Source organism: Condylostylus longicornis, unplaced genomic scaffold (assembly GCF_029603195.1).
Source record: "Condylostylus longicornis isolate FDR11 unplaced genomic scaffold, ASM2960319v2 ptg000013l, whole genome shotgun sequence".
NCBI lineage: Eukaryota > Metazoa > Arthropoda > Insecta > Diptera > Dolichopodidae > Condylostylus > Condylostylus longicornis.
Genome location: NW_026577982.1, coordinates 2,849,306 through 2,863,274, shown reverse-complemented (window position 1 = coordinate 2,863,274; position 13,969 = coordinate 2,849,306). Strand labels below are relative to the sequence as shown.

The 13,969-nt window shown below is 22.5% G+C and overlaps 1 protein-coding gene across 1 annotated transcript; it reads left to right on the top strand.

The window, feature by feature from the left end:
* Window positions 1–602: 602 nt before the first annotated feature.
* Window positions 603–2,608, top strand: LOC129605438 (fatty acid hydroxylase domain-containing protein 2). The gene is made up of 5 exons (XM_055515213.1): window positions 603–1,301; window positions 1,359–1,432; window positions 1,641–1,816; window positions 1,882–2,336; window positions 2,399–2,608. The coding sequence occupies exons 1-5, from the start codon at window positions 1,114–1,116 to the stop codon at window positions 2,553–2,555; spliced, it is 1,050 nt and encodes a 349-aa protein (XP_055371188.1). The 5' UTR covers window positions 603–1,113; the 3' UTR covers window positions 2,556–2,608.
* Window positions 2,609–13,969: the final 11,361 nt, after the last annotated feature.

Below are 13,969 nucleotides of genomic sequence, written 5' to 3'. Positions count from 1 at the left end.
TACTAGATCCTTTCACGAGACAGCATTAAATTTTAACTTTTACATGTTTAAAAAAAAATTTTTTTTACATGTTATACTCGTATGCTTTGACAATAATGCAAATACATAATTGGGTTGTTTTTTGGTTTCAAGGTTTTTTTTTTTAATAAATTTAAACTAATTTTAATCTGGCATTCATCCTTTGATTTTAGTTCTATGAAAGTGTAATTTTTTTTTACGTGACATTTGTTTTTATAATTTTTTTTTACTTAGAATGCAGTATTATTAGTTTTTCAAAAGAAGAAAACTGGGTTATTTTTTAAACTTTATCTCGTTGACTTAATAAAAACTAAAACAAAGAATATAATAATATAAATCTTATTGACATTATGATTTTATAATTGAACCGTTTTCTTCTTTACGAATTATTTGCTTGTATAATTTTATTGGTTTTACAAAGTTTACTTTTGTTTACACATTCAAATTTATTACAATTCTCTATAAAAATACTTTACTATTGTGAATGAAATCAACACAAAAATAATTTTATGGGTCAGCTGTTAACATTTTGACATTTTATAAACAAAAGGTGTTAAAAAAGTGCAAAATAAAAATATTTTTAACAAAAATAATAACAAAAGAATTTTTTTTATGTTTTGGAAGAAACTCGATTATTCTAGATAATATTCTAAAAGTAAAATTTAAAGTTTAATGAAAATAATTAAAATAATCATAAAAAGTTTTTAACGGGAACAATAATTTTTTTTAAAGTGATGATTAAAGGTTGTAGAGAAAAATTCCTTTACATGGTGGTGTAGATAAAACGTAAAAAAAAAGTTATCGATATTTCAAATTTTTTTCTTTTTTCTTTTGTTACCATCGTAATAAAATTAAATTCTCGAAAAAGGCAAAGTTGAGCACCTATCTAAATTTTTCTGCTGCTTTTAATGCTATTAAAGGAAAATCCATTTTTAAGTGGATTAAAATTGTATAAAATAAAATACGCAAAAAATAAACAAAAATTGATTTCAGATTTGAATAACCTTTGGCTTCCTTTGTTACATTTGTGTTAAAAATTTTTTGCTCGTAGTATATTAACCTTTTGTGGGGGCCGTACAAGGATTACATTAAAAGATGGATGGAAAATCTCAAAATCATAATGGAAATTTGACAAATGATGATGATAAAATGAATTTAAATGATGATGATTTAAAAAGTCATGATGCACAACGTCCGAGATGGTTGTCTTCATTTCTTACATTTATTTTTGTTTTATTTACTTTTATGGTTGGATTTGTGACATTTCGAAACACTTTAACATGGTAATTCCGATATGTTTATTATTTTTGCAGGAATATAAACTTATATGAGAATTTTAGGTACCTTCAAAGATTTTGGGGCGCCTCAGGAGATTTTTGGCAGGCGCAATGGGATAAATTTATTGATATTGCTGGTAATATTTTGAATTTAAAATACCAATCCGTTATTTTCAAAATATCGTATTAGAAGGATTTGCATATTCATTTTCTTTTGTAACAACATGAAGTTTCCTAAATTTATGCAATATTTTTTTTTATTAAAATCTGTAATATTTTACAGGGACAAAAATTATAACATAATTTTCGGTACAATATATTTTTATGATTTTTTTAATATTACAGGAGAAGATCAATATTTACTTTGGGTAGTTGGAACAAACATATTTACATTTATAGTGTACTGGTTTTTCGGATTTTTATACACTTTTATGGATGTAACAAATAAGCCTACATATTTGAGAAGATATAAAATTCAGCCTGGTACAAATGAACCAGTAGATAATAAACGATTAATGAAGGTATGTAAATTAAATTAAAATTGAAATATAAAGACCAACCAATTAAAAATAAAATTCCATTTTAGGTTGTTGCTCAAGTCGTTTTTAATCAATTTTTTGTGGGAATTCCTTTAGGTATTGTTACATATAAATTAATGGTATTTCGTGGATTTGCACCAATACGTGAACTACCAACTTTTCATTGGGTCTGTTTTGAATTAGCAGTTTGTATTTTAATGGAGGAAATCGGATTTTATTATTCTCATCGTTTATTACATAGTAAACATATATATAAATTGATTCATAAACAACATCATGAATGGACAGCACCAATAGCCGTTACAGCAATATATTGTCATCCTATTGAACATATATTTAGTAATTTATTACCACCATTTTTGGGAACATTTGTATTGGGAAGTCATATTGCAACTGCATGGTTATGGTTTGCTTTGGCTATTTTATCAACATTAAACGCACATTCCGGTTATCACTTACCATTTTTCCCGAGTCCTGAAGCACATGATTTCCATCATTTAAAGTAAAAATTTTAATTTTATTTGAAAATTTTTTTAATCTTTCTTTAATTTTCTTATTTTAAAGATTTAATAATTGTTTCGGAGTATTGGGTGTCCTTGATCGTTTGCATGGTACCGATTCAATGTTTAGACGAACGCGAGCATTTGAAAGACATTTAATGATGCTAAGTTTAGTACCACCACGAGAAGCATTCCCAGATTATCAAAAGAAAATATTTTAGAAACATTTTTAACCTATGAGAAAATAAGTAAAAAAAAAATAAAAAAAAAAAAAGAAACAATTTATAAAAAAAAAAAATTCATATTTATTATGGTCTAAGAAAACGAAATTTACAACCAAAAAAAATGCACATATTATGTAATAATAAAAAAAAAATCAAATTAAATTTCATAAACTTCAGGGATAACATGTAATTATAATATATTTATATTCTTTATTTTTTTATTCAAAATTGAAATGTAAATCTAGATATATAAATTTTCTATTTAAAAAAAAAAAATAATATTTTTAATTAAATCTTAAAAGAAAATATATATGTATGTATATTTACACAAAATATGTAAATTCTTAAATACGATATTTGTTTTTCGTAATGTGCTTAATATGCAATTTCTCAGAGTTTATTACAATTTCAAAAATTCATTAAACAAAATTCATAAATTAATGATAAATTAAATAGTTATTTGTCGTAAATAATTTTATATTAATTATTATGAAAATTTTAATCGATGTAACATAATATATAATTGTATAATTATACATATTATGAATTCTGAGAAATTAAAAAATAAATGTCGTAAACGAAAATTTGTACTTGGATTTTTAAAAAAAAGATTTGTAATGGCTCTATATATATATATGCTTTTGGCGAAATAGTGCGTGTGTTTTTAATTTATTTTATATTTTTATGTGAAACAAAAGAAAAACCTCTTTAAACTGAAAATTAAACCAAAGAGTTACTGTCTAGTCATATACTATAATTGTATTAATGTAATTTAATAGGAAGGATTATGTAAAATGTTTTTTTCTTAATTTGTATAATTTCAAATAATTTTAATTTAAAAATTTTAAATATTTCTCATAATTTATTTAAAAATTGATTAATTTTAAATGTTATTGCTTTAACTTGGAAAATATTGCCCATTTTTATTTTAAATTTAGTTTAATTTTCAATTTTTAATCTAATTTTAAATTGGTATTGTTAAGTGCAATTCAAAAGGTAGTTAAAAATAAAAGAATATTTTAGAAATTTGGAAATTATTATAATTAACTATAATTTATTTGGATTGTTCATTTTAAAAGTGGTTCAAGTCCATTTCAATTAAAAATTAAACATTGCTATTTTTGGGCTTAAAGTGAGGAAAGATTCGGTTAACATATTATTTACTTTATAGAATAATTTAGTTTCCTTTGCTATAAGATAAATTTCAATTAGAACTACCGAAATTACTATTGCTTTGGAAATAAAAGAGTTTTTAAGTTGAAAATGGGCATCACTTTCAAAATAAACCATTCATTTAATTTTTGTATAAAAATTAATTATTATTATTATATTGTTATAATTATTTAATATTAATAATAATTTTTGGAACCGATCTGTGAGCTATTGAAATTGTGAATGAAACTGCAAGGCAGAAAATTTTTATTATATAAAATTAAGAGTAACTATGTTATATTAAAATAAATTTATATATATATAAAAAAAGAAAATAAAAAATGTTAGAATATTTATATTTACATTTATTGAAATTTAATTTAATTTACAAAAAAAAAAAAAAATATCACTTCTCTATTATTAATTATCATTTTTAAAAATTAATTTTTAAAAATGAATAAACTACTTTTCTTAATAAAATAATAATGATGATTATTGATATTATGTAATTTCACCTAAATGATTGTAGTTTTAATAATATATTTTAGAAAAGTAGCTAGCACCAAGAATGATAACTTTGTATTAAAAAAAAAAGGCATTAAATAATAAAAATTGTATTACTAGATATGAAAGCCTTAAAATTTTCTTTAAACATTTTTGTTAAATTGTTTATTAATCGTAAGTTTTAATTCAAAATTTAATATGTGTAAAAATTTCCACAATAATTTCTTATTTTCTTTACAATAATCATCATTTCGTATTTTAGTTTGCTAAAATTTAACAAGTTTATAATTTTATTTTTTATTTATCAATATTAGAAATTCTATGTTTAACACAAAATCACAAAATAAAAAAATTATATTTGTTTATTTATCAATTAATTTATAGAGTTAGTAAGTGAAAAATTACTGAATTGTAATAAAAATGATAAAGATAAATCTTATAATATTATTTGTTTTTTTTTTTTTTCAATTGTTTCTATTTTAGAATAATTTGATAAAGTCTTCCTTTTAAAATATCAACAATTAATATCACCTGAATTTTATCTCAAAAGGAATTGCAAATTTGTTGAGTTCCATTTAAAGTGGGCAGCAATTGATTATGAGGAATCTATGAAATTTTATAACAAAATATTTAAAAATATTTTTTATAATCCCAAATATCATTAGTGGAGATTGATATTGGATATTTTGTAAACTTAGCACCTATTTAGCTATGTAGTAGAGGATATCAAATATAATATGCTTACTGAAATGTCTTTGTTTTAGAGAATTTTTTAGAGAACAAGAATGTTATAATGAGGTAATCAAACTTGTGAAACGTATTTCAGATGATATTAATAGAATTAGAGATAAATGCAGGCATTCAAAATATAAGGATCATTAAATTTTTTAGAGCAGCGTTTAATAAAACACAATATTGAGCTTACTATTAAGTATGTAGAGAATTAATTTGTAATGGTGTAGATTCTGGCTGCAATTATATTACAAGTAATTACTTTTGAATTAAACCGGAATATAATCAAGGTGTTTTGTGTCCCAATATTTCCTAATTTAACTGATAATATTTTTGATTGTAAATACTAATGAAAATCATTATAGCATCAATTTTTTGGTAACTTTCTGAAATTGAGAAAATTCATTATTGAAAAATTGTTTGTTACAGAAAATTTGTACGTTATCTAATCCTTATGTCATAATTATGGATTTGTTTAGGCTACAAATGTTTTGACCGAATGTCAAATATTTTATTACACTTGAATGGTTTTAATTCTTAAAAAAAAGCACATAGGAATTTTCCTCTTTATTTTATGGATTATCTACAACAAATACCTTCATATATAAAAAAATTTCTTCTACACATTTACTTTGAAGATAAATTTTTTTTTTTTGTATTGTTTTATGGAAAATTCATTAACCTTGGAAAATTTCTTAAAGGTAAAATTTCTCATAAATTTCATTTATTGTAAAATATAATAATTAAACTAGTAATCAAAGGGAAGAAATTCAATATTATATTCAAAATGAAAATGTTAAAATTATTTAAGAAGAAAGCATGAGCATATATGAAAATAATTTGAAAACTTGAAAGTTAATTTAAAATAAAATTTTAACACGTTTTATGTGTGGGAATAGCGAAAGTAATGAACTTTTTTAAATCAATTGAATAATATAAATTTCAAATTGGTATAAATTAAGAAATGGTGTTGAAGTTTTAACAAATGAAAATTAGAATATTTGAACACGAAATCTAAAATTGAATGATTTTTTAAAATTAAATAAATTATTGGAGAAATTTTACGTTTAACCTGAATGTGTAGGTTTTGACGAACTTGAAATATGTAGTTGAAACTTACTGCTTGAAAAGCAAAGATTTAACAAAATATGTATTACTTATTTTTTGCAATTCTGAAATACTCTGAGTTTTGTGTTTTTGGTAATTCACAATGGAATTTTTACTAGTACAGTTTATAACAAGAATCACATTTTCTGTTGAAGAAGGCTAATGAAATTCCTGAAATGAACAAAAATTTGTGTAATACCTACTACATTCTTTTATATGATACCTTCATTGATAATTTGAGAAAAAATAAAAAAAAAAACAATTTTTATTTTACGATCATTGTTCAACTTATAAATAAATGCAACACTTTATGTATATAATTTGAAATTAAAAGCACTTATTGTGTGAATGAGGAGTGGTAGCTCATTTACGGTTGAGATGATTCGGAAGGAGCTTTTGTGACCCCCGGAATATTTTCTTAATGGAAATTTCGCGGCCTTAGATGGCTGCTATACTACATTTTTTCAGGGATCTAAATTGAGTTCTCATGTATTTGATGATTGAAAGTATCAAAATATCCTATGGGTCAACGTAAGAAGGTCCTAAACTCCTATGGAGACAAAGAACATTTTTATGTAAATTTTTAAACATTTTTAAATTTTTAATGGTTTACATACATCATACGCCTATATAGCAAGCATGCCATAGCTTTAGCAATTTTTATGTGAGTTTATTTTTGGGAAGAAAGTATTAATGGCAAATATTTACTTATTTTCATTAAAATTCATAAATTCAAATAATTTTGAAATAATAAGAAATTTTTATTTTAATATATTAAAAATAATATTATTATAGTCAAAATGTAATTGGAACAAAATAAAAATAATAACACGTAAAATAAATTTTTATAAAAATTTTCTTTAATTTAAAAACAATTGAATATTTTATTTTAAAATATGTAGACAGGAGTAAATTTGATAAGAATCTTATATGACCCTAAAAATAATTAATTATGAGAGAAATTAAATTTTATAATAAAAAATTTTCTACATTATTTTCACTTAATTTCTATATACATAATTTTAGTGATAAAATTTATTAATTACCATTAAAGCAAAATTTCAAGTGCTCATCATAAATAATTCAATAATTTTGTGTGAATAGTGTGAAACATAGAACGAATTTGTGGCATTTTCCAATTCAAATCTCTATTTCAGGCTACAAGCTATAACGAATTGAGAAATCTTTAAATTTTATGTTAAATTTTTTCTTGTTAACAAATTCAATTAAACAATTTACATAAAATTTTAAATATTTTAAGATTGGATGTACGAATTAGTTGCCATTTTTAACACCTTAAGGTTTAAACAAAATAAAAATGAAAACAAATAAAATATGAGGAAAAGGTGAGGCTTTAAAATGGTTAATATTGAAAAACCTATAGAAATTTTAATTTTTGAATATTTTATGCGACATAATTATTTTAGTCATACATACAAATTTTTCTTTACTATAATAATTGCATATATATATATGTAGGTATATGCATACACTATATGTGATGATTATAGAGAGCGTTTTTCATTAAAATATTTTAATAAATTAAATTCTTAATAACAAAATTGTTTTGTAACAAGTAATTTTTTATTGGAATAAGTAATGTAATTACTTATTCCAACAAATACTCAAAAATGACGAGCTCAAACCACAAAATAAACAGATAAGATTACGAGTATAAAAACGAACAATTAATATTGGAGTATGCGTAACTTATAGATTGAGTTCGCAAAAAAGCAACTTGCTTTATTACGTAAGCAATGAATGAAGCTAGATTTTTTTAGAAATAATATTTCTAAGGTTTTAATATTAATATTTAATATATTTTCGTCTTGATTCAATAGTTTTAAACGCTCATTATCTAAGCTAAAAATTTCCTCTATTCCTTTTAATAAGAATAAAACGTTGTTATCGCAAATATTAATTTTAAGGCATGTAGGAGAGACAATCTAAAAATTTCTTTATTGTACATTCCACTCTTAAATTAAAATTACTTACATTCAACTCTTACATAACAGTGATTGAACTGTTAGTGATACGACAGTGATAAATGCGTGACGTGAACAGAAAAAGAATCACCAAATAAATTGCACATTTCTCTCACTGACATTTCTCTTAATAAGTAATATTTTAAAAAACAGTACATTTGAACTAGTACGACGTTCCAATTCATAAACAAAATTTTTATGTTATCTATTAATGAAAAACTTTTTCGGTGACAAGGGCTTGTACAAAACTAACATGCCTTAAAGGATTTTTAATTTTAAATAATTATTCTCTTTTTATTATCTATATGTTTCTCATTTTAATTTGCTGTTCGAACAGCTTTAAAAACAAACTAAAACACTTCCACGAATAAATATTTGTCACATGTATGCGTGTATAATGTATGACTTGTAGGTGTTCAGATAATTGTTATGTTTTATGTTAATTGTTTATTAAAATGTTATTGCTCACATTATGGTTTATACACAATTATGTAACTACATATGTGTAATTGCTTTCCTTAAAATTTTATACTGATTTTTTTCTGGTTTTGATTATAAATGGAAATTGTATGTGTATGTAATTTAATTTTCTTAAGAAAACTTATTAAAACGCATGCAAATTACTTGCATTTTATGTATAGCTAGCAATACCCACACATTTTATATAAAATTTAAAATTATACATTATGTTTTTACATAATATGTGTAATTATGTAAATTTTCATAACAAAAAATTATTATTGTTCCTATACGATTATAATTGATTGAAATTCAAAAATGTGTACATGTAACCAAAATCATATACATACGTACATTTATATATTCATCTATAAAATATGACAAGGTGTAAAATAATGGTGATTTTATAAAACTAAGTAAAATAATAATATATTTTAATTCTGGGCATATACAAAATAACTTTAAGAAAAACAATTTGTAAGGAAGTGCTCTGTGTAAGGATGATGGCAGTAAAGAATTAATTTTTCGAATGCCCATACATTTTATTTAATAAAGTGTATTAAAATGGTACTTACTGTAGGATTGTCAGACTCTCATCAAAATAAACTGGGACAAAGAGAATATTTTTGCGAAATTCTCAATTTTCATTTTTTCTTATTCTAAAGAGAAAAAATATGTGTTGAATTTATAATTGAAAATTTTTAAAAATAAAATTGTTTTACTGCTCAGGTTGTGTTGTGACACTGTTGCGTTGTGATTTCAACTGAACAATTTATTACAGTCAATAATTTGAAAAAATTACAGTTTTTCATTTGAAAGCGTAATATATACGATTTACAAAGGTATCACATTAAAACTGAAACTCCAGCTTCTTATGAAATTTCTATTGTTGTATTAAAAATCCTAATCAGCGATAACTTACCGCCCCAAGAATCCTTTATTTAGACGCGAAGAAATTTCATGAAAACAGGACAATTCTCTAAAACCAATACGTCTAATAATACCAAGGTACAGTAAGACATTAAATAGTTAATTTGTTATAACAATAATGCTTATAATTCTCCTAGATACTGAAGTTCGAAGAGGGTTATTGTTTTACTTAAAAATTCCATTTAAAATTCTGTATTTTATTGGCTTTCCACAAAGCATTTATAGAAACACATGTGTTTAGCCCCACTTATAAATTCAGTATAAATAGTTGCATCACATTAAACAGTTTTATTTTAATGCCATTATACGCCTTCAAGTACATATATTGAGCAAATATTGAATTTATCAACAATAATTATTTTATTATTATGCAAAATTTAAAATAATTGTTATAATTTCGATTTTGTAATTTTCGATTTTATATGTCTGCATGTATGTATATTTAAAATGTACGTCTTAATAAATTTCAGAATATATAGGACAATTTCCCGGAAGGGAAATGTCTCATGCTGTTACGAGTACTACGAAATAAATTACTTTTTCTTTTTCAATTAAAATTGTTAACAAATTGTGATTTCTATATTGCAATAAAGAGTTTTTTAGATTAAAATAAATAATTTTCAAATATTTATTTTTCGTTCATAATAACTGTGACAGTCAGTTTTCGGAAATTGTTCGTGTAATTTCGGTTTCTTTAAAAATTTCTTTAAACCGTTTCTTTTAAGTATTGGAAAACCTTAATTTGTAATGGAGTTTGTATGTCAATATTTTTATTTAAATATTTGATTTTTCCTTATTTTTTAACTTTATTTTAACATTTTTGTTTAAATTTACCCAGAATTTTCGAATTCGTGGTATGTCCATTTTTCTTTATGTAATAATTTTTTGCAGAGATTTTTCTCACTTTAATTTCATCTTCTTGTAATTATTGTCTGACTCGAACCTTCCTGAACAAAATATATAGTTGTATATGAGCTATTTTGAATAAATATTGAAATATCTCAATTTTCAATCAACTCAAATGACAATGAGAGCCGTCGAGTACGAACTATGTATTACAAAAAGCGGAGAAAAAAAATTTTATTAATTAAAGCAACATTACAGTATGCTCTCATTTATCTACAAACACTTTTAGCAAATTGGAACGAAATACCCCATAGAATTAATTTGATTGATAATAATTATGGTTTTTAAGACCTTTAACTGTTTATTTGTATAACAATAAAAACAAATAATCAATTTTTTTTCTTTTAACTTAATAATTTTTAAAAAAATGTTGATAAATACCATGCCAATTACAATATTCAGTGGTTTATTAAAATCAAAAAAAGAAAAAATTGTGGGTGGGATTTTATTGTGACACAAAAATCTAAAAAAAAAAATTTTTTTTTTCATGTAAAAATACTTTTTTTACCTGGCAGGTATTTTGTGTCAGGTGTCTATATAGGCAAATTTTAAAAATATATCTTTATTTCAATTGTAAGTAAGTTAAACGTCAGCCAACCCAATTTTTTTTTTTCGTTATTGTGCAGAAGTTTATGTACCTTTTCTCTGTAAATATCACAAAATAAAAAAATGAAAAGCTACACCTTTTTCCCTTTATTTTTCCTCATTTCTATTTCTATATTCTTTTATTGTTAAATGTTTGAAAGAAAATTGAAAACTGAAAAAAAAACACAGTTTAAGATTTTTGATTTTCCAAGGAAAATGAATTGACAGATTTGTACAGTTATTTTTTATTTTCTATATTACAATATTCTTTTCGTTGTCAATTCACAGGCGGTCGTATAAAATGTTACAAAATTTAATTTTGAATTGAAAAAAAAAAAATAAAATGTTAAAAAAAAAGTCATGATAGTAACAAAAATTTGTAACAATAAATGTTTCAATTGTCATTAAATTTTTTAAGTAACTTTAAAATGGCAGCGATAGCTTTCCTTGTTTTAGTTTTTCTATAAAAATTGTATTTTCTTGCTGTCTAATTTGCTAATAATAATTTATTTGTATAGAGTCGCCACTTCCTATATATATTCTATTTATTGAAGGGGAATTTTTTTCAAGTATCTAAATTAATAAGCGGTCGTCAAAATTTACATTGGTATTTAAATTTTATATGAAGCCTAGCTGAAATTTTATATGATTCTTTCTAAGATTAGAATGAGCCTCTGTGCATTCGTACTCTTAACAACGCTGCGAAAGATCTAAGGACAACAGCTCAAATGTACACTAGTATTTGGCATCAGTAGTCACTTTGAGAGTATATACGAGTAAAAATAATAATTTGAAATTGTTTTCGAAAAATACGAGAAATAAACAATTAACATCCTAAAGTAAAATTATTTCACGTTCATAATATGTTCGTATAGATAAGTGAAATAACAACAGCGAATATTGAAAATTTTTAAATTCTTCCTTTAAACAACATGTTTTTAAGTCAAAAAATTTTCTAATTTGTTGATGAAGGGGTATACAAAGTGAGTGGAATAGGAAGTAACAACGTCCAAAGAATTTAAATGTATACAAAGGCACAATCGGCCTTTAATTGAAATTTGACAAGTTAAATTAAAATTCGACTACAGCGACATCAAAATGATTTGAAACAAACAATGTTTTTAAACATACATATTATATAATTGCATTGTTTTATTCAATCTTACGTGACGCAAAAAGAATAAAGCAAACTCTTTTAAAAATAATAATATTATAAATTTTATACTTTTTAATTTATAATATTTTCTTTTAATATTTTCATATGCATAATTATTTAACAAAACACAATATATGTACCTATACACATTTATTTTAGAATTTAAGATCTAAAATCACACTTCATTCTTTTGCTAAACTTTTATCAAATTGTACTAAAATTAAGAAATTTGATAATGTTGCAACTGCAAGTGATAAAAATAATTTCATATCCAATTCATAAAATCCACAAATATTAAAACGTGGTCGTTTTATAATAAGTTGAAATGATAGGATTTCAATCTGGAATTCGAAAAAGAAAAAAAAATTAATAAACACTAGTACAAAAAATTTTATTTGAAAATGTCAATGCAAATTTTTTTCTCAATCTAATAAATGAATAACTTATGAATAATGGGGAGAAATGTTTAAATTAATCGCTCTGTACTTCATTATTATGATGCACGCAACATTCTTTGATAGTGACGTGAAACATATCTGTACAATTACTCATCCAAAATTTATTCATAATAATTTAACAGTACATTTTACGAAATTTCAACAGTGTTAAAATTTCAGCAAAGCATTTCCAAATATGCGTATACAAAAATTCAAAAAATATACTCACATTCTTTTGTAAATTTTTCTCCAATAGATGGCAATCAATTATATTTAATAATAATATTCTGGCATTCCTATGACATTTAATTATATTATTTGCAATTAAAATAATATGATATAATTCAAAAATTTGTATTAAATTAAAAATTATTAAAATTATAATGAATGTTGCTGTTGTATCACCTTTTTTAATACATGAATATAAAAAAAATAATGAACTTAAACTGCCAACAAAACATGATAATTGTGCAACTAAATTTTGAAATTGAAATAATTTTATAATACAATCAGTAAATTTATATGATAAATTATAAAATTTTGTTATCGCTGATAAACATGAATTTAAATCCCAATATACTGTTGAAAACATTAATATTGTTGTACCACTATTACAATTATTATTATTGTAATTATTAATTATTTTTGTAATATCATATAATTTTGACATTTTCATTTCATTAATTATTTCAATTAATTTATTTAATGAAACTTTATAAAATTGCCATAAATATAAAAATTTACTAAATGATAAATTCATTGTTGTTGAAAATATAACATTATTAAAACATAAATAATGTAAAACAATAAGTTGTTGCAATGTTTGTTGTGTTTCTTTAATATCTGACATTAATATTGGACAACCAATACCTAATGTCATTGTTGTTATTGTTTTTATTATTGTATTACAAATACATAACCAATTTAATTTTTTATATTTAATATTATATGTAAATTTAAGAACATATTCATTCATTTTATTAATTGTTTGTAAATATAATTTATGTCTATATGTTAATGTTAAATATGTTATAATAACAGCAATAACACGAAAAAACATTGTTATAAAACGTGACATTAATAATATAAATTCATCATTTGTTTTATATAAAGTGCCCGGTCTACGCATTTTTATAATTGTTGGAAATAATATTATATTTATTATATTTAATATAAAACTATATATTGTCCAATTAATTGAATATTTATGTTGTATTTTACCATAATTAATTAAATTAGATCTTATTAAACCTGATATTTTACCAATATATTGAATATAAATTATTGATAAATGAAATATGAATGCTTCAAATCTATAACGTTTCTTATAAAATATATTTAATATTTTTGCCATTTTAAATAATTTTAAATATTTTTGTATTATAAAAACTAAGTTAATTAGAATTATAAATCTTACGCATGAAATATTTAAATTTTAAGTGTTAAATTATTTTTGAA